Below are 27,125 nucleotides of genomic sequence, written 5' to 3'. Positions count from 1 at the left end.
TGCAGAAAGGGTATACTTACCAGCAGTTTTGCCATGAGTGTACACCGAACAAAGGAGACAGGGTCATTTATAACCTGACGCATCCGCTCTACTGCTGTGTCTGGTTTCCATTGGCTGGAACAGGACCTCACATTCTGTATTTGTCCCGATTGGCTAGTAACTTAGAACTTTTTAAAAGAGGCAAAGGCAGAGGAGAACAAAGGAAGGAGAAAGTAACTTGCGGAATGCTGAGAAAGGTAAAAACACCTTCAAATAAGGAAAAGGAACAGGCTATGACCTAATGCTTGCTTGGACCAGTATAAGCACGCCAGGGCAAATATTTAGGCTAAATTGTGGGAGCTAACAACATATGATTTCTTTATTACGGCTAGCAGATATTTAAGAATGTTAGCACAGGTCTTTGAATAAATTTTGCTTCTAAGAGAAGTTACTATTTATTCCTAATTAGAGGGGAGGAAAGTCTTTGAAAACTAACCTCTACTTTACTTTTCATACCTCCTTGAAGGCAGGGACTAAGGACTGTTTCCCTCCCAAAACTAGCTTGCTAATTTGCAAACAGTACCTCCCTGGGTTGAGGAGAGTGTGCTAAGTGCTGAATACCCTGGCCTGAGGCCTTGTACCTGAACAGAGAGGAGTTTGTTTTATAGTAGGGGGAGGGAGACAGAATCTTGGTGCATGCAGTATTGGGAGTGACCTGATTTCCACAGACTGTTTGTGTTCAACCTCACAGCCCAGTGTTTCTCCAGTTCCAAAGTCAACAACCAGAACGGTAGAAGGAGGGGAAAGTTTGAAGGTGGGGCTGAGAATGGCTTTGTCTGACCCCTTAACCCAGTCCCAACTCCTCAGCTGGCCCTTTCTCCTGGGAGTCTCTTGCTACTATCTGTGTCAGAGTTCACTCGTGATGCCCTAAGGGGCAGGGCCTTTGGGAAATAAAGGAGAAAAAGCCCAAACCAAACAAATAAATTCTTCCTTAGCAGGGTTGGGAAAGATAAGCTGAGATGTCTCTTTTGGGTTAACCATTGGCTTAATCTGGGTTCCCCCAAATAGCAGAGCCTGAGCAAGGACTTGTGTATAGGTAGTTTATTTGGGGAATGAATCTGTTTTGTATGGTTAAAATAAGGAGGAGATCAAAGTATGAGTTCATGAATCACACAGTTTATTGCCATACAAAGAGGTCTTTCTTTTTTACAATTCTTAAAAAGGGGGAGAATAATGAGAACAAATCTCACAGGGGATACACTCAACAGACAAGGTAAATTAATCACATAATGAATGAGTTCCAATTTCATTTAGAGTCCAATTATTAAAGTTCAATTGAGGCTGAGCATGGTGGCTCATGCCTGTAATCCCAGCACTTTGGGAGGCTGAGGCGGGTGGATCATCTGAGGTCAGGAGTTCAAGACCAGCCTGGCCAACATGGTGAAACCCCGTCTCTACTAAAAATACAAAAATTAGCTGGGCGTGGTGGCAGGCACCTGTCCCAGCTACTTGGAGGCTGAGGCAGGAGAATTGCTTGAACCTGGGAGGCGGAGGTTGCAGTGAGCCGAGATCGTGCCATTGCACTCCAGCCTGGGTAACAAGAGTGAGATTCCATCTCAAAAAAAAAAAAAAAAGTTCAATTGCCCACTTAGGATGGCAGGCTTTTGTGGATGCAAAGTCCAGTCAGAGTTTGAGGCACTACTTTCTAGGAGAGGTTCTCGGGAGGGACAGCTTGACCAATACAATGGAGATCCATGAAGATACGTGAGGTCTCTTGCTGCTAGAGAGCGGTGCCAGTGTTGTGAGATGAGGCTTCAAAAATAGCTTCAAGCCTTCCAGAGAGTGGCCTGGCCACATCCTAAGCTCTCCAAGTGTCTGTCAAAATCTTGGGTTTCTATGTGTTTTGGAGTCCAGTGGTTGAGGTCAGTAGCTCCCACGTGGGGTCTGATAAGGTGTGACATAACATTCCCTTGGCTAGGGAGAGTTCACTGCATGTTCTAATCACAGTGAAACAATGTCACTCTCACAGCAAAGTGAAAGTGTTTGGAATCATTTAAAGCTACATAACAAAATCCCAAGGAATTGGAGGGGAGGGCTGGGAAGAGTCAAGTAGGGAAGGAGGGAAAGAGAATGGCATCCACGGGTGTATTCGTGAGTTGATCAAGTTGGTCACTACTATGGGCAAACAGAATGCTATCATTTTAGGAGCTGTATAGAACTACCTCAGAATTGCCCACTGGAAGACTGGAAGAGCAGAGTATTTTTCCAGCAGTACCTGCCTGCCCTTTGGTCAAAGTTTGTCCCTTGAGGTGTTCCTTTGCACTTCCAGGTTTACTCATGTGTCAGAGTGGGCAGCGGATTCCTGCAAGGGTCCCAGGTTGCAGTGCCAGAGATGCAGAATACCAGGTGCAGCTGAGGCAAGGTGCTCTCAGGTTACACCTGTTCACAGCTGGTTGTCACAGCAAAGCTGGGCTGGGAAGATGTAAGGCCAGGTGTGTAATACAACCTCAGAAACGTCAAATGTCCTTTTCTGTCTTATGCAAATAGGACTACAATTCAATTTAATTCTCAGAGTCAGGATCTATGTTTTTTCCCTTGGGGTAAAGATGAATTCTTCCTTTAACCGCTTTTCTAGCAAAGCATAATCCTCAAGGTGTAATTTCAGTATAGTGATTTATTTTTAACCCTGTGGTACTATATGCCTAATGTTCTGAAACACTGTCACTGGAGCAAATCCAGGCTTGAGTCTATCTGTGAAACGGGCACAGAAAACCAAGTGCATCTTCCCTTCATGATTCTCCCAGTCTTCAAGGCTGTATGTGCCTGGAGCTGGGGATAAAGAAGATAGCCTTAGCTCTCAAGAAGCTCACAGAATGGACGGACAGAGCCAACAGTTTTATTTGTTTGTTTGTTTGTTTTTTGAGAGAGTCTCCCACTGTTGCCCAGGCTGGAATGCAGTGGTACCATCTCAGCTCACTGCAACCTCTGCCTCCCAGGCTCAAGCAATTCTTCTACCTCAGCCTCCCACATACCTGGGATTACAGGCATGTGCCACTATGAAGGGCAGGGTTTCACCACATTGGCCAGGCTGGTCTCAAACTCCTGGCCTAAAGTGATCCACCCGCCTCAGCCTCCTACAGGGCTGGGATTACAAGCATGAGCCACCGCACCCGGTCTACAGTTTTATTTAAATCTTTGTCAGGCCAGTACTTCCCTCCTCCTGTTTTCATCCTCCTGTATTTGTGAGTTTCATTCATTCTCTTCATTCTATTCATTCCTTCTCTGTACTTTACCTAAACATAGTTGTGAACCCCCAAAATCTGAGCCAGATCAATTTAGGAAGTTTATTTTCCCAAAGTTAAGAATGCACGCAAGTGAGATGGCCTCAGGAGGTCCTGACATGTGCCTAAGGTGGTTGGGACACAGCTTGGTTTTATACATTTTAGGGAGATATGAGACATCAATCAACATATGTAAGATGAACATTGGTTCAGTCTGGAAAGGTGGGACAACTCCAAGCAAGGAGGGGGCCCCCAGGTTATAGGTAGATAAGAGACAAATAGTCGCATTCTTTTGAGTTTCTGATGAGCCTCTCCAAAGGGGGCAATCAGATATGCATTTATCTCAGTGAGCAGAGGGTGATTTTGAATAGAATGGGGGCAGGTTGGCCCTAAGCAGTTCCCAGCTTGACTTTCCCCTTTAGCTTAGTGATTTGGGGGCCCCAAGATTTATTTTCCTTTCACATAGCTCCGCCACTGATGTGTCCTGGTATCTTCTCTCCTCAGCCTGTTTCTCATCCTGGAAACTGAGGTGTGCTGGCGCAGGGCGATAGCGCGGTGGGGCGGGGTTGGGAGGAAACCCTTATCTGTGGCCGATGGCCCTCCGTTGTTCTATTATTAAAACTCTGGGAAACTGCTATTCTTAATTGATTTTTAAAGGCCCTGAGGAACAAATCTTTAATTTTTTTGTTTTTGTTTTTGTTTTTGTGAGACGGAGCGCTCTGTTGCCAAGGCCAGAGTGCAATGGTGCAATCTCGGCTCACTGGAACCTCCGCCTCCTGGGTTCAAGCGATTCTCCTGCCTCAGCCTCCCGAGTAGCTGGGATTACAGGTGTGCTCCACCACGCCCAGCTAACTTTACTGTTTTTAGTAGAGACGGGTTTTCGCCATGTTGGCCAGGCTGGTCTCGAACTCCTGACCTCAAGTGATCCACCTGCCTCAGCCTCCCAAAGTGCTGGAATTACAGGCGTGAGCCACCGCCCCCGGCCTTTAAATAAATTTCATCTGATCAAAAGAAATTTGAAAACCAACCAACCCTAATGAGCTCTAAAGGCAGCAACACGCACAGGACCTGGAAAGAGCCTCTTCCTCACTGGAGTTTTCCTCACTTCGGGGAGCGGCGCCTTCACCTCCCGGCCTCAGCCCCCGAGGCTGAAACCCTTTCCGCACCTGGCTCCATCTCCCTGGCCCTCGCCCCCGCCCAGCGGTCGGGGAGCGAGAAGGCGGCGGGGGATCTGGCGCCCGGCTTAGGGGCGAGACGGCCGCACCGGGAGCCTAGCGATCAGGGCACCTTGGGCTGGAGGAGGGCCAGCCGGGCGCCCGGGGCGGAGGAGGCGGCACGGCGGCCCCGGCACAGCCACGCCGTCGTGAGCCCCGCCCAGCGTAGCCCCAGCGCGCGCTTCGTGTGTAGGCGCGTCCGGGTGGCGGAGGCCGCTGGCCGCAGGAGTGCTGGCGGAGGGGCTTCCAGAAAGACCCTGCGGCAGCGCCCCCACTCGGCTCTCCCCGCAGGAGCGCGGGCACCTGCGCGGCGCCGGGTGAAGGCGAGCGCCTCGGCGAGCCCTCTGCAGCGGAGCCCCCTGCCCATTTGGTTTTGGGTAAGAGGAGGGGTCCGCGTCTCTGCAGCTCGGGCGGGAGGCCCTGGCGCCCTCTACTCGGTTTGGTTCGGCCTCACGTGTTCCTTTAGCTCGGAAGCCGGGATACGGGTGGGGAAGGGGGGCTCGCGCTCTACAGGCCGAGCCCTGCGGCCGCAGCGGGGTAAGGGTAGGAAGGCCGATCGCGCCCAGACCCTAGGGGGTCCTCACTCGCCTCCCTCTCGGCTTCTCTGTCGGCCCCTCCAGCAGCATGATCTGGCATTTATTATTCGGAATAATGTGCCAGGCAGGAGGAGGCCCTGGGTTAAACACGCGGCCCTGCAGCTCCCAGGTGAAACGACTCATCGTTTCCTGCCGGCGCATCTTACTGAAGGGGACCCAGGCCCCACGAAGGGAAGGAACCGTCCTCAAGGTCACGTCGTAGTCAAAGGCCGAGCCCAGACCGAAGCCAGGTGTCCTGCCTTCTAGCCCCGGGCTCTAGGCCCTGTCCCCTTCCCGACCGAATCTCCCAGTCCTGTCCGCTTCCCTCCTCCCCCTCCTCCCGGGTCCTCCGCAAGGCTCTGTTCCCGGGGTTTGGGGAGTCCTCCCTCCGCGCCACAGCGCCCTGGGGAAGAATGCTGGACGGCAGGCAGGCCATAGGGCCAGAGAAGGAGGAGGAGCCGCGGGGACAGGCTGGGGATGCCAGAGTGGTGGTGCGCCCGGGACTGGCCAGGGTGGGAGCCCAGGCGGCGCACCCGCGCGAGGACAAGGGGGCTTTGGCTGGGCGGTGCTGTCTCAACCAATGGGAAGCGCGGCCCTGGCCGAGCCCCCTCTCTCCCCGCCCTCCGGCCGGCCGTTGGGAAGCGCGGCTCTGGGATTGGCTGCGCCGCCGTCTCGGGCGTTCTCGCGCTCTGCTTACGTGCTGGCGCGCGCCTGATAGATACCCTGTGGGTTTGAGCGCTCGAATCGGTCCCTAGCGGCCCAGGCGCCTTGGGCGTGCGTCCTGCGCGCGGCCGCCTCCAGGCTGCGCCCTTCTGGGGAAGTGTTTGGTGCCGCGCGCGGCGTCGAACTCCGCGTTTTTTTTTTCTTTTCCAGCCAGTCAGACTGGAAATCTGCCTGTAGTCAGCTGATGCAGAGTCACCCTGCAGTTCCTACTTTGAGGGGTTGCAGAAGCACATATTTCATTATGGAGGGCCGCCTGCAGGCCTCGCGCTGACAGGATGTTTTGTGACGCTGCAAATGTCCTGGTCAGTGTCCTTCTTTCTACAAGAGGCGTTGGAGCCGGGCTCTGCATAGGGCATATATATCCCTGGCCGGCAAGGAAGCTGACCCTTGAAATTTGTGAGGCTTTCATATTCACTCAGTACACACTTACAGAGCCTCTGCTTCCTGTCAGGCACCACACGGTAAATATTCGGAGGAGCAAGAAGAGAGTGATTCAACATTTGGGTCTTGTCTGTAGGGTGCTCACGGTCCGGGCGGGGACTGGTGGTAGGATGGGGGCTTGTGAATGTTTATAAACAGAAATCCCTCGAATACGACCCTGGCTAGGTAGGTGCTGTTACAGAGGCACAGAAGGGAGGAGATTGGACGAAAGATTTTTGAATTAGGGGATTAGAAAAGGCAGCTTGGGAGAGTTATTTGAACCAGCTAGGACTTGGTCAGATGCAGTCAGTTTGGTATAGGATGAGCAAGGCTCGGAAATTGGAAAGTACAGGGCTTGTTGAGGGATGGTGTAGCAAATGGTTTAATGAGTACAGGAGAAAAGTATAGTTGGAGATACGGTTTGGAGGAGCCAGGTGAGGACTCGGGGGCTCAGCTTGTGCCCTCGGGTTTGAAATGCAGTAAGCACTTGTGAATAGAAAGGCTGCTTAATCATTTGCACTACTGTCATTTTTTACACCTAGACCAAATATCTTGGAAATGGCTTTGATTCTTCCTTCTTTCATATCCTACACTCAATCTGTTGGTAAATGGTAGTAGACTCTACCTTCAATATAAAGCCAGATTTACCAATTCTAATCACTTCCATGGTTTTCACCAAGGCTGGTGGACATTTCTAAGGAACACGTTTTCACATCTCACTGGAGTGCTGCAATATACAACCCTCATGTCTGCACATGGTGGCGGTGGATTACTGCCACAGATCCTAACTGGTCTCCCTGCTTCTACTCTAGTCCATCCTCAGCTTATTATTAACCCAATGAGAGTTATCTTTTTAAAAATGTAAGTCTGATAATGGCACTCCTCTTCTTAAAACTCTTTTTTTTTTTTTTTTTTTTTTTTTGAGACAGAGTCTTGCTCTGTTGCCAGGCTGGAGTACAGTGGCGTGATTTCAGCTCACTGCAACCTCCACCTCCTGGGTTCAAGTAATTCTCCTGCCTCAGCCTCCTGAGTAGCTGGGACTACAGGCGCGCGCCACCACACCCAGCTAATTTTTGTATTTTTAGTAGAGACGGGGTTTCACCATGTTGGCCAGGATGGCCTCGATCTCTTGACCTCGTGATCTGCCCACCTCGGCCTCCCAAAGTGCTGGGATTATAGGCGTGAGCCACCACACCCAGTCAAAACTCTCCTAATTCATTTAATTATGTACCAGCCAGGCGTGGTGGCACACACCTGTAATCTCAGCACTTTGGGAGGCCAAGGTGGGCAGATCATTTGAGGTTAGGAGTTCGAGACCAGCCTGGCCAACATGGTGAAACTCCGTCTCTACTAAAAATACAAAAATTAGCCAGGCATGGTGGTGCATGCTTGTAACCCCAGCTACTTGGGAGGCTGAGGCAGAAGGATTGCTTGAACCCGGGAGGTGGAGGTTGCAGTGAGCCAAGATTGCACCCCTGCACTCCAGCCTGGGTGACAGAACGAGATTCCATCTCAATGAATCAATCAATCAATATTGTGTGTCTGCTGTGTGCAGGGCACTGTTGTACATGTTGGAGATACAACAGTGAACAAAACAGACAAAAATTCCTGTTCTCAAAGAGCTTATATTCTAATGAGACTGAACAACAACAACCAAGATAAATACGTACAACATGTAGAATGCTATAATGTAATAAAGGGCCCAGGAGGAAGAGAAAATGGAAGCAGAGAAGGGGGATAGGCAGGGTTGGGGTGGGATAGATGGGGTGGCCAGAGAATGTCTTAGTAAACATTTTGGTAAAGGACTGTGGATATTGGGGGAAGAGTGTTCTAGGTAGAGAGAACAGTAAGGACAAAGGCCCTAAAGCAGGAGCTGGCTTGCCATGTTCCAAAGACAGCAAGAAAAAGCCACTGTGACCAAAGTACAGTGAACCAGTTAGGAATGAGGTCAGAGAGACGATGGAGACCCAGAACATGGAGGGCCTTGTAGGCAAACTCTAGATTTTGGCTTTTACTCTGGCAGGAGTTTGGTGAGGCGTGACATGATCTGATTTATGTTCCGCAAGATCCTGCAGGCTGTTTTGACCAGAATCTGAAGGAACTACAGTGGAAGCGGAGAGTCTAGCTGGGAGGCTATTGCAGTAATCCAGGCAAGAAGGGATGAAGGCTTGGACTAGACTGGTAGCGGAGGATCCTAGATATATGTGAAGGTGGCATTGATAGGACTTGCCGAGCACTGGGCTGTGGAGTGTGCAGGAAAGGGGAGTCAAGAATGAGGAAGATTTAGAGGAACAGGTCTGTGGGACAATAGCGCAGGCTCAGTTTTGGACAGGTTACATTTGAGATACCTAGTAAACATTCAAGTGGAGATGTTAGATGTGCAGTTGTCCGAGTGCAGGGGAGAAAGTTGGGTTGGAGATCAACCTTCGGGAGTTGGCGGCATGTGAATCATATTTAAAGCTATGAGTGCTCGTCGTGGTGCTGAGAACAGACCAAGAACAGAGTCCCGAGACTCCGTTGTTCAGTGGCCTGCCTTTAATTTGGTAGGCAAGCCCTGTTCTCCTAGTGAAAGAATGCCCGCTTGATCTGGCCGTTGTAATTATGGCAGTTTTGACAGCTCGGGTAACGCTTTGTCTTGGGGAAGGACAGAAGAGGAGTGGAATGGAATGGGGGAAGCACATGTTCCTGTGTCATTATAAGGTCATTATAAATGAGGCATTCCCAGAATAGGGGTCAAAACTGAGAATTAACACACCTCATACGCTGTTGGTGGGAATGTAAATTAGTACAACCACTACAGAGAATAGTTTGGAGGTTCCTCCAAAAACAAAAAATAGAGCTACCATAGGATCCAGCAGTACCACTGCTGGGTATATACCTAAAAGGAGGGAAATCAGTATATCGAAGAGATATCTGCACGCCCATGTTGGTTCCAGCACTTTTTACAATAGCTAAGATTTGGAAGCAAGCTATCTGTCCATCAACAGATAGATGGATAAAGAAAATGTGGTACATATACACAATGGAGTACTATTCAGCCAGAAAAAAAGAATGAGATCTGTCATTTGCAACAACATGGATGGAACTGGAGGTCATTATGTTAAGTGAAATAAGCCAGGCACAGAAAGACAAGCTTTGCATGTTCTCGCTTATTTGTAGGAGCTAAAAATTAAAACAATTGAACTCATGGAGATATAGTAGAATGATGGTTACCAGAGGCTGGGACAGGTAGTGAGGGTCTGTGCAGTGGGGAGAAGATGGGATGGTCAATGGGTACAAAAAAGTTAAAAAGAATGAATAAGAACTAGTATTTGCTAGCATAACAGAGTGACTATAGTCAATGATAATTTAATTGCACATATACAAATAACTACAAGAGTATAGTTGGATTGTTTGTAACACAAAGGAGAAATGCTTGAGGGGGTGGATACTCCATTTTCCCTGAGGTGATTATTACACATTGTATGCCTTTATCAAAATAGTACCCCATAAATATATACAACTATGATGTACCCACAAAAATAAAAAGTTAAAAATAATAATGTTCTGCCTTCAGTATGTTTTAGCTACTATTGATTTGGCGGCAAGTGGCAGAAACTTTCAGCTTGCTTAAATTACACAGAGACTGTAAAGGCACAGCATGGCTTCCGGAGCTGGGGGCCAGGAGGGAGGCGGCTGCTGCTGCTGTTGCTTTTCTCCCTCCCTCCACCTCCACCCCTGCTGCTTTCTGCATGAGCATCTTATCCCCCCACCCCCTGCAGATTGGCTTTCTCCCTCTCTCTGTGGCTTCAGGTGGAGTGTAGCTGCCGTCCTCCCCAGCTCCCCAGTGGAGCGTAGCTGCCGTCCTCCCCAGCTCCCCAGTGGAGCGTAGCTGCCGTCCTCCCCAGCTCCCCAGTGGAGCGTAGCTGCCGTCCTCCCCAGCTCCCCAGTGGAGCGTAGCTGCCGTCCTCCCCAGCTCCCCAGTGGAGCGTAGCTGCCGTCCTCCCCAGCTCCCCAGTGGAGCGTAGCTGCCGTCCTCCCCAGCTCCCCAGTGGAGCGTAGCTGCCGTCCTCCCCAGCTCCCCAGTGGAGCGTAGCTGCCGTCCTCCAGCAGCCCCATTGCGTGGCCCTGCGCCACAGAGCATGGTTCGCATTCTCTCACGGTGCCAGGGTACAGAACAATGGGTTCACCTTGGGTCTGGTGTCTCTTTCTGGCTCAGTCCTCCGTGACCAAAGCATAGTCTCTGCAGCTGCAGAGGCCAGATCCTATGAGGGAGGGGCAGGTCTGAGAGGAGGGGACATCAGGTGAGCAGGACAGACCCCCGAAAGGTAGTCACTGCAGAGTGTCTATGGTGTGTTATAGGAGAACTGGTCACCACCCAAGCCTAATCTGGTGACTGGAATGTCTCCCAGGACAATCAAGTGTGTGCATTGGGTGTGCCTAATGTTAGACCCTTGGCTTTTATCGAAGGTCCCTGTGAAACAAGCTATGTGAGTGTCATCTCTGCGTGTATGATACAGTGGTGATGAGAACACTGTCTACTATAGCACTTGATGTTCCTATGTAATTATTTCTGACTTTTGTTTGAGAATGGTTACTTCTCTAAGGAATGTTAGGTGTCTTTTTGAATGAGGGCTTGAAAACTTGTTAGGTTTCCCGTTTGCATGACCTCAAGGAAGCTCCCACATATAGCTGAGCTGGGTTGGAACTTTCAAGCAAGACTCTACGAAATGTTCAGAAGAGGAATGGCCAAATATATATGTGTATATATATATATATATGGTCAGGAATCTCAAAACTCAAATGCCCGTAGTGTCCAGGCAATTAACAAAGATGATATGGATAGTTTTAACATAGTAAGTACAAACTGTTTGTATTGAGTTCAAGCGTAGCTTAGCTGCCTAGTTACACTGCTTTTTAAAACAGCAGGCTGGCCAAACGAATCAGCCAAGTAGAACATGGTTAAGTAGGCTGCCAGTTGCAGGATTTGGGAAGCTGACACAGAAACTTGCTGGTCTGAAGCTCTTCAGTGTGGGGTCTCTGCATTGGCTGTGTCCCTGCCTAAACCCAGCTTGCCCTCCTCCGGGGCAGGACCTTTGCCTCCCACTTGGGAGTGCCAAGGGCCCATGGAGGCCTCATGTCCAGAAACACCTGAGTTCTCTTTCCTGCCTCATGTGACCCGGTTTGCTGCGGATGCCCTGCCTCTGCTGAGAATGTTAGTACTGGAAATGCCTGCCCCTTTGAGGGGAGCCCCTGCTGCTGCCTCACAGGAAAGCCCCAGCTATGACCTCTACAAGATGGTCATGTCAGAATGGAACACAGTGAGCCCAGCAGTGAGGAAGGATGCGCACACTGTTTTCTTTTTTTCTGGAGTGAGAATGCTTTCCCTGTGTTGTACCTTGACAGTGGAGAGGGCCCTTGAGAGAAAGCCCAAGTGTTTCTAGCATTAAAAAATGTCTCCAAGATTCCAGGTTGATATGTGAGCATCTTGATTTTGTGACAGTATCTTATGAGTTTGGTCCCTGGGAGTCAAGCCCCCTGCGCTCAGTCACCTCAGGGCAACTAATTACTTGACTTTCAAGGCTGAGGAGACTGAGCTCCCGCCTCCCACAGCCATTTCTGTTCCCAAACTAAAAGGCAAGAAAGTGGTGTGTGAAGTTTGAGAACTTAATATTTACAGAGAATAAGGCCTGGCACAAAACATGAAGATGGCAGACAGCTACCCTGAAGAGTCTTTGGGAGCCCTGCAGTGGAAATAGCTGCATGTTTCAGAAACACGCACGCAACAGACTACACTGAGAACAGTGCATTGTTCAAAGGACTGAGTTTTTTTTTTTTTCTTTTGAGACGGAGCCTTGCTCTGTCACCCAGGCTGGAGTGCAGTGGCATGATCTCAGCTCACTGCAACCTCCGCCTCCTGGGTTCAAGCGATTCTCCTGCCCAGCCTCCTGAGTAGCTGGGACTATGGGCACCCGCCACCGCGCCTGGCTATTTTTTGTATTTTTAGTAGAGACAGGGTTTCACCATGTTAGCCAGGCTGGTCTCGAACTCATGACCTCAGGTGATCCACGCCCCCCCCCCCCCCCGGCCTCCCAAAGTGCTGGGATTACAGGCGTGAGCCACCGTGCCTGGCCAATTGACTGAGTTTTTATGCACTTTTAACTATTTTGACTTTAGGACTTTTAGATATTGCTGACTTCAAGGAAAACAAAATGGAAAGTAGCTGTCTATTTGGAGATCATATTAAAGCATTTTTTGCCACAGGCATTGAGCTAAGGGGTGGAAAGGACTTTAATTATAGATGACTGGATGGGAAGTCTCCCAGTGATGGTGACCTCAGACTCTGGTCCTGGGTCTTGGAGGGAGGAGGTAGAGATGTGTGCGCTTAGCCAGCTGGTCAGTATTTAGATGGCGGGAGGGGGTGCCTCATTAAAAAGTCTGAGCCAGCACGGGCCTGTGCCTTCCATAAAACCATAAAAAGCCAGTCTGGGCTCCATTCTGCTGCTCTCTGCAAGGAGCTTTCCATGGAAACTTCTTTTGTGGCCACAGGCCGACTTTCCACCCCCAGACTGCCCTGCGGGAGCCCACTCAGCTCCTGTCCACTCCCCAGGGACTCAGAGTGCCTCCTTTGCGTCAGGCTCGTTCTAGGCACTGAGGATTTGGTGGTGAACCAGGTGGACAGAGGTCCTGGTGTCACTGAGCTTATGATCTAGTAGAAGAAGATAAAGTAAATAAACATGGTAATTTTGAATTAAGGTAGCTGCTATGAGAGTGATCTTACAGAGAGCAACCTGTGTGTTGAATGGGAGCCACTTTGGTGAGGGAGTCAGAGGACTCAGCATCCAAAATGAGAGCAGAGCAGGAGCCAGTACTCTGAGGCAGGAACACCCTCGCATAGGCAAGGAGTTCTCAAAGTCAGTGGTGGCTACGGCGCAGCGAGCAAAGAGGAGGGTGGCCCGGTTTGCTGCGGATGCCCTGCCTCTGCTGAGAATGTTAGTACTGGGAATGCCTGCCCCTTTGAGGGGAGCCTCTGCTGCTGCCTCACAGGAAAGCCCCAGCTATGACCTCTGCAAGATGGTCATGTCAGGATGGAACACAGCGAGCCCAGCAGTGAGGAAGGATGCGCACACTGTTTTCTTTTTTTCTGGAGTGAGAATGCTTTCCCTGTGTTATACCTTGACAGTGGAGAGGGCCCTTGAGAGAAAGCCCAAGTGTTTCTAGCATTGAAAAATGTCTCCAAGATTCCAGGTTGATATGGAGGCCCCAGTGAGCTAGGGGCCTCCAGGGAGGGAGAGGCCAGCCCCCGCGGGCATGGAAAGTTGGCTTTAAACACGGAAGTCGCATAGCTTGACTGGTGTTAAAAAGGTTTCTTGGGCTGCTGTGCTGAGAATGGGGTGTGGCAAATAGGGGCAGGAGTACAAGCGAGAGTTTACTGTAGTTCTGGAAAGGTAACACCAGAGAGATTTCTGCCTGCTTTCCTTTCCTGAGGATTAAACAGATTAAATGCCTCCACCTGCTTCCAGCAGAGTGCATGGCAGTGGTTGCTCAGTTAGCACTGCTGACCTCTGGGCCCAGGTGGCTGGTTATCAGTAAGGTTTGGGGTGGCAGCAAACAGGCAGGGGAGGAGCCTCCCAGGCAGCACCTTATTACCGGGAACAGTATGACAGACTACAGCCAGGTAGGCAAAGGAGAGGCTGGAACCCATTTACCAGCCCGCCTTCCTTCCCTTAGGCCTGGAGGAATAACTATTAACAGAACAGGAGGGCAATGCCTGCCCGTGCTGATCAGCAGTCAATAATGCTGAAGAGTCGTGGTGCCTGGCAGCCTTAAGGTGTTCCCAAGAGATTCTTGTTGCGATAAGTTTGCTTTAACCTCAAATGAGGAGGGAGGGGAGAGGGTGTGTGTGTGTGTGTGTGTGTGTGTCTGTTAATTACAAGAGTCTCTTATTTGGCAGCTCCAAACTCTATGCTATAATGAATTACTGATTAATTCAGCCTCAGAGCCAGAGCCCCCTGTTTGTTGGGATGGGGGAAAGAGGTGGACAGCTGAGTCAGATGCTATGTGGCATGAGGACAAGCTGCCTGCAGGGGCAGGTGGGCACCTCAGGAATGAAGGCTGATGCCCTGGGGCACCACAGGTGGGTGTTTCAGCAGGTTAGAGGAATAGGACTTACCGAGTCAGAATCCCTGAGGGGTTAGGTCCCCGAGTCTCCCAGCGGTTGGCGGGTTTGAGGATCACTGATCTGGGCCAACCTGCTCACGTTATGAATGGGTGATGACTTGCCCAGGGTTGCCCAGTGCATTTGGTGGCACAGCTAGAGCCAGAACCCAGGCTTCCAGGCACCCTGGCTCCTGACTCTTTCCATCGTGAAGCTGCAGCTTGAGAGAGGAAGCAGAGTGGACTGCCTGGTGGTACCAGCACTGGAGCTGGGTGGAACAGATGCAGCCCAGTTTGACTTTCACAACCTGAAAGAAACATGACTGCTCCTGATTAAAGCCCCGAAGGCAACAAAGTAATGCTGAGGGTGCGTTTGTGTTTCAGAGCCCCCAGGAGGAACTGGGCCATTCTAACACCCGTTGCTACCATGCTGGCCACCCGCCTCTCCAGACCCCTGTCACGGCTCCCGGGAAAAACCCTAAGTGCCTGTGATAGAGAAAATGGAGCAAGGTAAGCAACTAGAGGTGGTGGTGGCCTCGAGGGGACACTTTCCGAGCAGGCAGAGGTTTTCACACATGGACGGTGTAGGAGGTGATGAGGCCTGATTCTCAGAGATGTCTCTCAATACCTATGTCTCCCAGCAGAGGAAACTCAGAGGTGTCCTGGGAAGACATTTTCCCAGGGCACACAGGGCAAAAAGGAATATCTTTCATAACCGCTTATTTTTTTTTTCTTTTTGACGGAGTCTCACTCTGTTGCCAGGCTGGAGTGCAGTGGTGTGATCTTGGCTCACTGCCACCTCCGCCTCCTGGGTTCAAGTGATTCTCCCACCTCAGCCTCCTGAGTAGCTGGGATTACAGGCGCCTGCCACCATGCCCAGCTAATTTTTGTATTTTTAGTAGAGACGGGGTTTCACCAGGTTGGCCAGGCTGGTCTTGAACTCCTGACCTCAGGTGATCCACCCGCCTCGGCCTCCCAAAGCGCTAGGATTACAGGCATGAGCCACTGTGCCCGGCCATAACCACTTCTTAAAACCCTTTTTATTTTGAAATAACTTTAGACTTATACAAAAGTTGCAAAAATCTTTGGAAAGGGTTTCTGGATCTCCTTCAGCTAACTTCCCTAAATGTTAACATCTTGCAAAACCGTACTGCAATGATCAAAATCAGGAAATTACCATTGATAGAATACTATTAACTAGTCTACAGACCTTATTCCATTGTTGCCAAGTGGCTGCTGATGGACCTTTTTCTGGTCCAGGATCGAATCCCAAATCCCACATGGCACGGAGGTGTCATGTGTTTTTAGTTTCTTCCTGCCGGGGACAGGTCTTCAGTCTTTTTTGCTCACGACCTTGACACTCTGGCTGGTTGTGTTGTACAATGTCTCTCAGTTTGGGTTTGTGTGGCGAGACGCCCGCGGCAGTGAAGCGGTGCTTTTCTCAGCCCATTGTGCCAGGAGGTACATTATTTTATGTGGCTCATTACTTTAGCCACCTGGATAACTGCTCTTTTAAAACTTTATGCATGAAATCAGTTAACTGAAATGTCCCAAGACTTCACTGAATCGTTTGTGTGATTTCAAGGAAGCATTATATAAGTACAGATTAGAAAAGCAGCTGTTCTTCTTTGAGAGCTTCTGGAATTGCCTTTTCCCAGGGAATTCAGTGGGCTCTGCTGCCACATTTTACTCTTTTGCAGTCTGAGCAAGGAAAAAAAAAGAAATGCCTTTTTCTTTCTGTTATATTTGAGGGGAGTGAAATTGAAGATTAGGTTAAATTCAAAGTCCCAGGAGCTAGAACACTGATATTTCTATGCCAATAATATGTTTAAAAGAACATGCATTTAGACCGAGACTCTGTTGCCCAGGCAATGTGGCAACCTCTTGGCTCAGAGCAACCTCTGCCTCCCGGGTTCAAGCAATTATCCCGCCTCAGCCTCCCAAGTAGCTGGGACTACAGGCATGTGCCACCACACCCGGCTAATTTTTTGTATTTTTAGTAGAGATGGGGTTTTGCCATGTTGGCCAGGCTGGTCTTGAACTCCTGACTTCAAGTGATCTGCCTGCCTCGGCCTCCCAAAGTGCTGGGATTCACTGCGCCCGGCCCGGCTTTTAGCAGCATTTGCTTGAATTTATTTCTGAGAGATACAGAGGCGGGGCTTGGAGCTGGGGCTCCACCTACCTGAGGACCCCGTGTGAGAAGAGTTTAGAATGCCCCATTGGCACAGGCGGCAGGAGGCCCCTGCCATCAGAGCGGGGACGGAGGAGGCCCCTGCCATCAGAGCGGGGACGGGGCTGGGCTTGTTGAAGGGCTTTTGAAAGAAGGTGACTTGCTGCAATTGTTTTTTCAGTGAGTGATTCATAAAGATGGCAAGATCTGTCTCCAATATGGCTTTTAGAGATTTCTGGAGTTTTTTTATAGAGGAGAAGATAATCCCACAGGAAGTTAAAATACTTTTACAAAGGTTTTGTTCTCAAATTTAAGGAAAGTGAGGCATTAGTCAAGCTCCTGTCTTACTTGAGGGGAAAGAAAGGTTGTCAAAGGGAATTCGGAATCTTCTGGATGGACCAAGAAGTAACTTGATTAGGTTTAGGGGCCTGGGTGGTGGGTGGCAGCCACAGAGCTGTCAGAGTAGAGTCAATGTCATAGGGTGAAGGCGTGGGCAGCGTGGAGGGGGACCCAGGTACAGAAGGAGGCTGGCATGGTGGGTAATCGCCATGCCTAGGATCCCACAGTCCCTCAAAGGGAAAACTTTGGCCTGATCATTTTGCTTGAGTCTCAGTTGGAAAGGGCCTCATACTCCAGTCTCCACCTGTGAGTGAATCTTGCTGATAGCATCCTTACCAAGTGACTTTATCGCCTCTGTTTGAATATGTCCAGTGATGGAGAGGTTAGTACCTCTCATAGCAGGCCTTCTGTGTTTGGACATCTCCTTATTGAGAAGAAATCTTTTCTCCTGTTAATGCCACTCCTTGTTTTTGGGTCTGCCCCTGCATTCACACTGAACGAGTTATTCCCTTCTCCCCAGGGGCACTGTGCCACCTCGATACCCACCCACTTGCCTACTCTTATTCCACCCACAAGGTTTTTCCTTGTTTATCTCTCATGGTTTCCCCACTATCATCCAGGTCTCCCCCGTGAATGATCTGTACTTTGCCTGTGCTCCTTCTTAAGATGTGGTGCCTGAACAAAACACCCACCACTGTTGACATGCCCAGAGCAGGCGTCACCCAGTACACATGGCTCTGTCCAGATGAAAACCTTCCCAGGAGTGGCTGGATAAGGCCCCCAACCCCAACACCTGACAACCTGCTGTGCTTACTGGCTCCCCATGGCCCTCCGATTTCAGATTTCTCAGATTTCCGGCTTTGCCACAAGACTCTGGCATCCCTGGGGCAGGTGCCTTGCTCACATCTAGGACCCTGCCTCCTGGGCTGTGGTCACCATTGCTCAGCTCTGCCAGGCCAGGTGCAGCACATAATGCTCCCGGGGTGGCCTGACCCAGGCAGAGTGGAGAAGGGCTCTTGCCTCCCCTATCCTAGTTTCTTTCCTGTCCAGCCTAGGCTCACATAGCTTCTTTTGGCCGCCACATCACATGCGTGATTCATGGTCAAACAGGCTAAATTTTTTTCACAGATGCTGCCGTGAGGCCATATTTCTCCCGAGCTGCACCTGTGCCACTGATGTGTGTTCCTCCTAAGCCCCGTCTTGTTAGATTCAAATGGACTCATGGCTTCTCTCAGCAGAAAGCTGGGTTACTGGTTATTGCTGATTCCTGATGGGGACAATAAAAGGCACATACACACAGACTGGTAAGATAGAGAAGAAGCCAGAATGAACGCCCTGGCCAGCATAGGGAGTGCTCTCAAATGCGGCCGGGATGGCCAGGGCTCTGAGGACAGCAGGCTCTTCCACAGGGCCTTGGGGAGGTGCCAGACTGCACCTCTTCCTCCCTCTCTTATTCTGTTCCTGGGTTAGGGCAAAAATCAGGAAGCTCTCGTCTTCTAAATCTCACAGCCACCCCTTTGGGTTCTCCCTTCAGAAAGTGTGTTGACCAGTGGGGCGCGGTGGCTCACGCCTGTAATCCCAGCACTTTGGGAGGCTGAGGCGGGCGGATCACCTGAGGTCGGGAGTTTGAGACCAACCTGTCCAACATGGAGAAACCCCGTCTCTAATAAAAATACAGAATTAGCTGGGCGTGGTGTGGCATGCCTGTAATCCCAGCTACTTGGGAGGCTGAGGCGGGAGAATCGCTTGAACCCGGGAGGCGAGGTTGTGGTGAGCCGAGATCGTGCCATTTCACTCCAGCCTGGGCAACAAGAGCAAAACTCCGTCCCAAAAAAAAAAAAAAAGAAAGAAAGAAAGAAAGCGTGTTGAGAAAGAAAGAAAGCGTGTTGACCATCTTGAGCTTAACTTGTGCCTCCCGAGAGACTGAGACCGGCATAGCTGTTGGTGTTAGTGGCTTGGTTGGCCAGCAGCTTGCTGTTACTGCAGGACCCTCCTGGGCAGAGGAGACCCTCCAGGGAAATACACACTATTTTATGTGCTGGTTTTGGGCCTAACGCCTCATGGGCATTCTTAGCCCTGGGAGACCAGTGTATGAGCTGGGATTGCCTCACACTAAGAGTAGCAGGAACCCCTAGAAGTCCAGGGCCATTGTGGCTTTGGGGAGCCCAGGCTCCTTGTTTTTTTCTGCTGTGTTATTCTGAAGCCAGCTCAGGATCCCAGGATACGGTGATAGTCCTCCACCTCCAGCCTCAGTCCAGGCAGGAAGAAGCAACGCACCTGCATCGGGAAAGCAAAAACTCAGCGATCGTGGTCGACCTCCGCTTGCAGCCTATTGGCCAGAGGCAGGTCACGTGACCACTGGGTGGGTGGTAGTCTGGAAAGCGTTGGGCGCACTGCTGTCCCCGGACAAAATCCAGATTCTTGTTAGTGAGGCAGATGAGAAGAACGGCTGCTGGCAGGCAAAGAGCAGTGTCTATCACAGCTCAGCTGGGCTGTGGCCTCCAGCTGTTCACAGGGATGTTGGGGCTTTGGCATTCATGAGGCTCAAAGGGGAACCCCCTGGGGATGGGTCTTTGTTTTTCTTTTCCTGTAGGGCAGTGGTATTGAACTTTGGTTACGGGTTAGAATCACCTAAAGAACAGTGAGGGAAAAAGTAGCTGTGCCTCACCCCTGGGTCAGGAGTGAGGCTAGGCAAAGGAATACTTTAAAGAACTTCCCTGTGATTAAAAAGAAAAAAAAATCATTCTGTGGAGAATCTCAAACATATGCAAAAGTAGAAAGCTGTATATTGATCCCTGGTGTACCTGTCACCTGGGTTTCCATAATTATCAGCACATGGCTAATCTTGTTTCAGCTACGTCTCCATTTTCCTCCCCCTCCCCATACTAGATTATTTTTCGAAGCAATTCCTGGACGTGGTATTTCATTTGCAAATATTTTAGTATTTATCTCTAAATGATAAGAACTCGTTTTAATAATATAACCACACGACCATGATCATATTTCCAAGTGATTCTAATAAACAGGGGCCCAGAGAATAACTGCTGTGGACCTAGATGAACCAGTTCTTCCCCCAGGACCTGTTGTACTGGAATCCCCTGAGGTGAATGACATAGGCAGATTTCTGGGGCCACCCCTTTCTACTGAATCAGAATGTCAATGGGAGGGGCCTGGGAGTTTGCATTTTAACAAGCTCCCCAAGTGCTTGTTAACTAACTTTTGAGAGCTGAGGCAGTAAGGTCTTCCTGGGCCCAAGACCCCTTCAAATTGAGAAGCAGCCCTAAGATGGGGATCCCACAGCGACTGTAAGAGCTGCAAAGTGAGGGAAGAGGAATTAGCGTAGGATGAGGCAATCCCAGCAGTGGCCAAGAAGGAAAGGCCGAGAAGTCCAGCAGTGCTCAGGAGGCACTCTCATGCTAGCTGGAGCTGCCCGCCCAGGAGTATTCATAGCCCCACCTTACCCACCTTGTCAGGGTATTGCCGTGGGGGGGCAGGTGAGTCGAGATAGAACCTTCTGCTCTCTGGAAGAGTAGAAATGCGCCATTGACTGTTGGGTGTGAATGGTAGAGCCTGGTATAATACACCCAGAGTCAGTCAAGTTCAGGTCTGAGTATATTTGACAATGGAGAGACAGTTTAGAGAAAGACGGGCAGCAAGTCAATCTGAAATAAGCTCTCTTGCCTAGACCTTTTTGTTACTTGTTTTGTTTTGTTTTGTTTTTGTTTTAAGACAGGTCTCACTCTCACCCAGGCTGCAGTACAGTGGCACAATCTTGGCTCACTGCAACCTCTGCTTCCCGGGCTCAAATGATTCTCCTGCCTCAGCCTCCTGAGTAGCTGGGATTATAGGCGTGTGCCACCACGCCCTGCTAATTTTTGTATTTTTAGTAGAGATGCGGTTTCACCATGTTGGCCAGGCTGGTCTCAAACTCCTGGCCTCAAGTGTCTGCCCGCCTCGGCCTCCCAAAGTGCTGGGATTACAGGTGTGAGCCACCACTCCCGGCCACAACCTTTTTGTTACTTTTAAAAATGTCAGGTAGGGTGGGCACAGTGGCTCACACCTGTAATCCCAGCACTTTGGGAGGCAAAGGCAGGTGGATCACTTGAGGCCAGGAGTTCGAGACCAGCCTGGCCAACATGGTGAAACCCCATCTCTACTGAAAACACAAAAATTAGCAGGGCATGGTGGACCATGCCTATAATCCCAGCTACTTGGGAGCCAAAGGCACGAGAATTGCTTGAACCTGGGAGGTGGAGGTTGCAGTGAATCGAGGTTGTGCCACAGCACTCTAGTCTGGGTGAAAGAGAGAGACGCTGTCTAAAACAAAAAAGTGCTAAGGGTGTGGCCCTTAAGGAGACAGGAACAAATCATCTAGTTCCACTAGGGATGTAACTGCCCAGTGGATTCACCTTGCTCGCTGCCTAGACAGAACCGGTTTATCCAGACAGAGGAATTGCAGTAGACAAAGAGTAATTCACGCAGAGCCGGCTGTGCAAGAGACCAGAGTTTTATTATTACTCAAATCAGTCTCTCCAAACATTCAGGAATCAAGAGTTTTTAAGGATAATTTGGTGGGTGGGGGAAGGCCAGTGAGAGAGTGTTGATTGGTTGGGCCGGAGAGGAAATCGTGGGAAATTGAAGCTGTCTTCTTGCGCTGAGTCAGTTCCTGGGTCGGGGCCACAAGATCTGATGAGCCAGTTTATCCATCTGGGGGCGTGCCAGCTGATCCATCAAGTGCAGGGTCTGCAAAATATCCCAAGCGCTGATCTTAGGAGCAGTTCAGGGAGGGTCAGAATCGTGTAGCTTCCAGCTGCATGACTATAAATTATGGTTTATAATTTGTAATCTGGTGCCTAATTTGTTAGTCCTACAAAGACAGTCTGATCCCCAGGCAAGAAGGAGGTTTGTTTTGGGAGAGGGCTGCCATCTTTGTTTTAAACTATAAACTATAGGCTGGGCGCGGTGGCTCACGCCTGTAATCCCAGCACTTTGGGAGGCTGAGGTGGGCGGATCACCTGAGGTCAGGAGTTCGAGACCAGCCTGGCCAACATGGTGAAACCCCATCTCTACTGAAAATACAAAAATTAGCCGGGCGTGGTGGCAGGTGCCTGTAATCCCAAGCACTTGGGAAGCTGAAGCAGGAGAATTGCTTGAACCCAGGTTGCGGCGAGCCAAGATCGTACCACCGCACTCTAGCCTGGGTGACAAGAGTGAAACTCCATCTCAAAAAAATAAAACAAAACTATAAACTATAAACTAAGTTCCTCCCAAAGCTAGCTCAGCCCACAGCCAGGAATGAACAAGGACAGCTTGGAGGTTAGAAGTAAGATGGAGTTGGTTAGGTCAGCTCTCTTTCACTGTTTCAGTGTTTTGCAATGGTGGTTTCAATGACACCTTCTCATTCTTTCTGCAGAGCAACGCTGGGGGTCATGGGAAAACAGTGTGATGCTCTTTGGATAGAGTCATTCACGAGCTTTGGGTGTAGCAACCACACTGTCCTGCTCACTGGAGACCATCCATGCACAAGGACTGAAAATCCAGGCTCCTCTGTGGCAGTACAGAAGGACAGGGGGTTACTTTGGCAGGTTTTCCTAGTGAGCCTTCATTTCTGTCTAGTGAATTTAACATTCTTTAAGAACATATTATAATAATTTTTTAAAAACTTAATATGTTGAATAGGTAATATATTTACATGGTACAAAATTTGAATGGCAGGCCGGGCGCTGTGGCTCATGCCTGTAATCCCAGCACTTTGGGAGGCCGAAGCAGGCGGATCACCTGAGGTCAGGAGTTCGAGACCAGCGTGGCCAACATGGTGAAACCCCGTCTCTACTAAAAATACAAAAATTGGCCGGGCATGGTGGCGCAAGCCTGTAGTCCCAGCTACTCAAGAGGCTGAGGCAGGAGAATTGCTTGAACCCAGGAGGCAGAGGTTGCAGTGAGCTGAGATCGTGCCACTGCACTCCAGCCTGGGCAACAAGAGTGAAACTCTGTTTCAAAAACAAAACAAAACAAAACAAAAAGCAAAATTTGAATGGTGTCAAATGGTATACAGAAAAGGTAAGTCTATCTCCCATCTGTTTTCCCCCGTTACCACCTGCTCATTCACCTCTACCTCCTCCACTTGTCATTTCTGGGTTAATCATTTAAAAACTAACAGGACCTCCGCTTCTGGGAAGATGGAGTAGATGTACTTTTCTCTATTCTTTCTGTCAAGTACAACTAAAAACCCTGGATATTACATAAATTATAAATAATTTAGTAAGTAATATATAAAAAGCCTCTTAAAAGGCAGAGAGAAGAAGGCAGACCAGCTAAGGACCTCAGGACCCAAGAAATGACACAGTGATGAGTTCTCTAGGTTTTCTTTTTGTTTCTTATGTCCCAGACTTGGAATTGAAGCAGCTGGCAATCCAGAAATACCAGTAAGCTCAGATGCAAAAAGCCCCAACAAAAATTTGCTCTCTCTAGCCAAATGACCAGCGCAGTACGACAGAACAAGTGGGTTTGTTCCAGGGGTATAAGGATGGTTCATTATTTGAAAATTGATCTCATCCACCAAATTAATGAACTAAAAGAAGAAAACTTACATGATTCTCTCTACCAATGCAGAAGATGCAAAATTTAGCCCACATTTACGATTTTAAAAATCTCAGGAAAAATAGACATAGAGGGGGAATTTCCTGAACTTGATAAAGGGTATGCACCATAAGCCTTCAGCTAACATACTTAAGGGTGAGACTGAATGCTTTGTCCCTAAGATGGGGAACAAACCAAGGATATTAATTCTCACCACTTATCCAACATAGTGCTGTAATTTCTAGCCAGTGCAATAAGGTAAGAAATGTAAATAAAAGTCATATAGATTGGAAAAGAAGGAATAAGGCTCCCTATTTGCAGATTACATGATTGTGTACATAGAAGATCCCAAGGCATCCACAAAACTCCCAGAACTAATAAGTAAGTTTAGCAGGGTTACAGGATACAAGATAACACACAAAAATCAATTGCATTTCTATATACTAGCAATGAACATATGGATATCAAATTTTAAAACAATACAGTTTCGACCAGATGTGGTAGTTCATGCCTGTAATCCCAGCACTTTGGGAGGATGAGGTGGGAGGATCACTTGAGTCCAGGAGTTCAAGATCAGCCTGGGCAACATGGTGAGACCCTGTCTCTGCAAAAAATACAAAAATTAGCTGAGCCTGGTGGTGCATGCCTGTAGTCCCAGCTACTGGGGAGGCTGAGGTGGGAAGATTGCTTGAGTGTGGCAGGCGGAGGTTGCAGTGAGCCGAGATCATGCTACTGCACTCCAGCCTAGGCAACAGAGTGAGACCCCGTCTCAAAAAATAAAATAAAATGAAATAAAATAAAACAAAACAATACCATTTGTAGTTGCTCAAAAAAAGAGAGAAATAGATGTAACAAACATGTTACACGTAACAAAGCATGTGTAGGATTTGTTTTTTGTTTTGTTTTGTTTGTTTGGTTGGGTTTTTTTGAGACAGAGCTTCACTCTTGCTCACGCTGCAGTGCAATGGTGCGATCTTGGCTCACTTTGACCTCCGCCTCCTGGGTTCAAGTGATTCTTCTGCCTCAGCCTCCCGAGGAGCTGGGATTACAGGCACCCTCTCACCACGCCCGGCTGGTTTTTTGTATTTTTAGTAGAGTCAGGGTTTCACCATGTCGGCCAGGCTGGTCTTGAACTCCTGACCTCAGTTGATCCACCCACCTCGGCCTCCCAAAGTGCTGGGATTACAGGGATGACCCACTATGCCCAGCTGCATGTATGATTTAAATGCTGAAAACGACACAACACTGATGAAAGAAATCAAAGATCTGTGTAAATGGAAACCCCACACTGTACTCAGGAATTGGAAGACTCAACAAAGTAAAGATGCCAACTTTCCCCAAATTGATATACAGGTTTAGCACACTTTCTATAAAAATCCCAGTCATATTTTTTATAGATGGAGACAAGATTACTCTAAAATTTATATGGAAAGGCAAAGGAAATAGAATAGCTAAAAGAATTTTGAAGAAGAAAAAGTAGCAGCACATATATCAATGAATCAGAATAGAAAATCCAGAAATAGGCCCACCCAAATATGCCCAACCAATTTTTGACAAAAGTGCAAAAGCAATTTAATGGAGGAAAGATAACGTTTTCAAAAAATGGCGCTGGAGCAAATGGACACAAAACTTAGACCTAAGTCTGACGTCTTATACAAAAATTAATGGATCATAGACTTAAGATGTAAAACATAAAACTATAAAACTTTTTTTTTTTTTTGAGACAGGGTCTCCATCTGTCCCCCAGGCTGGAGTGCAGTGGCATGATCTCAGCTCATTGCAACCTCCGCCTCCTGGGCTCAGTTGATCTTCCTGCCTCAGCCTTCCAAGTAGCTGGGACTTACAGGCGTGAGCCACCACGCCTGACTAATTTTCGTATTTTTTGTAGAGATGGGGTTTCACCATGTTGCCCGGGCTGTTCTCGAACTCCTGAGCTCAAGCAATCTGCCCACCTCAGCCTCCCAAAGCGCTGGGATTACAGGCACGAGCCACTGTCCCAGTCAAAACTATAAAACTTTTAGAAAAGAACATAGAAGAAAATCTTTGGGTCCTTGGAGCAAAGAGCTCTGAGACTTGACACCAAAAGCATGCCCCATAAGAGGAAAATATTAGACTTTATTTAGGGGTTAAGAGTTTAGACTGGACTCTCTCAGCCCTGGTTTCACTAGTTAGCTCTATCACTAACTACATTGGGCATTGAAATTTCCTCTGTTGTCCCACGTGGTGCATGGGTGATTGTAGACGAGGACACTGAGATCCTGAAGGCAGAGTAATTTCTCTAAGCAACATTGTTGTTTGGTGGCAGAGTCTGGGTTACAACCCTTGGTTTCCTGATTCCGAGTCCAAGTGAAACACTTTTGCCCCTGCAGCAGACCCTGCTACAGAGGATAAAAAGGCACGTTATAGACTAGGAGAAAAATTTTGCCTACCACATATGTAACCAAGGACTAGCACCTAGGACATCTGAATAATTCTCAACATTAAACGGGGTAGAAGAACGAACAATTCAATAGAATATGGGCAAAAGACATGAAGAGACATTTTTACCAAACACACAGTGCTATGGTCTGAATGTTTGCATTCTCCTCAAATTCCTGTGTTGAAATCCTAACCCCCAAGGTATTGGTACTAGGAGGCAGGGGCCCTGGGAGGTGATTAGGTCATGAAGGTGGAGCCCTCATGGATGGGATTAGTGTCTTTATAAAAGAGACCTTTGCCATGTGAGGTTACAGTGAGAAGACATCTGTCTATGAAGAAAGTGGGCCCTCACCAAACACAGTCTGCTGGCACTTTGCACTTCAATTTCCCAGCTTCCAGAACTGTAAGGAATACAATTCTGTTGTTTATAAGCCACCCAGTCTGTGGTATTTTGTTATAGCAGCCCAAACAGACTAAGACAGGTGACAAATAAACATGAAAAGATGTTCAACATCATTAGCCATTAGAGAAATGCAGATTAAAACCACAGCGAAATATCATGATACAGTTTTCAGCATGGCTAAACTAGAAAATAGTGACACCACCAAATGCCGGCAAGGATGTGGGGAAACTGGGTTGCTCAGACACTGCCACTGGGGATATAGCATGCTATAGCCACTTTCATAAACAGTTTGTCAGTTTCTTAAAAAACTAAACCTGCAACTACCATATGACCCAGCAGTTACACCCCGGGCATCTACCCAAGAGAAATGAAAACTCAACGTTTGCGCAAAAACCTCTATAGGAATGTTCAAGCAGCTTTATTCATAATATGCCCAAACAGGAAACAACTCAGCTGTCCTTCAGTAGGTAAATAGTTAAGCAAATTGTCATACCCCTGTGTCATGGAGCACTACCTAGCAATGAAAAGGAGCAAATTATTGATACATAAAAATCTGGATGAATCTCCAGAGAATTATGTTGAATGAAAAAAGCCAGCTCCTGAAGGATACATACTGTATGATTCCATTTACATAACATTCTTGAAATGCTAAAATTATAGAGATGGGGAACAGATTTGTGGTTAAAGATGGAGTGGGGTGGGAAGAAAGTAGGTGTGGCTATAAAAGGGTAACAAGAAGGATCCTTGTGGTGATGGAAATTTCTGTATTTTTATTGTATCCGTGTCAGTATCCTGGTTGTGATATGGTAATACAGTTTTGCAAGATGCTACCCTTAGGGGAAATTAGGTAAGACCTGGCATCTCTCTGTATTATTTCTTAATTGCATG

At 48.6% G+C, this 27,125-nt stretch overlaps 1 protein-coding gene and 1 pseudogene across 3 annotated transcripts in view; one reads left to right on the top strand and one right to left on the bottom strand.

Annotated features, from left to right (window-relative positions):
- The window catches only part of BDH1 (3-hydroxybutyrate dehydrogenase 1), a 62,894-nt gene that overhangs the window by 13,413 nt on the left and 22,356 nt on the right, over positions 1-27,125 (top strand). The window contains exons 1-2 of one of the 3 annotated variants that reach the window (XM_054480500.2): positions 4,714-4,851; positions 14,713-14,838. In XM_054480500.2, coding sequence (XP_054336475.1) covers positions 14,756-14,838 — 83 coding nt within the window. In that variant the 5' untranslated portion in view covers positions 4,714-4,851; positions 14,713-14,755. Of the gene's footprint in view, positions 1-4,713; positions 4,852-6,056; positions 6,075-14,712; positions 14,839-27,125 lie in introns of those variants that run through there. The other 2 variants (XM_063661367.1, XM_054480499.2) reach the window with 2 other exon arrangements.
- LOC129032751 (proline-rich proteoglycan 2-like) lies at positions 4,218-5,325 on the bottom strand (annotated as a pseudogene).

This window comes from Pongo pygmaeus, chromosome 2 (genome assembly GCF_028885625.2).
Source record: "Pongo pygmaeus isolate AG05252 chromosome 2, NHGRI_mPonPyg2-v2.0_pri, whole genome shotgun sequence".
Lineage (NCBI taxonomy): Eukaryota > Metazoa > Chordata > Mammalia > Primates > Hominidae > Pongo > Pongo pygmaeus.
This window is presented reverse-complemented; position numbering and strand designations above follow the sequence as displayed.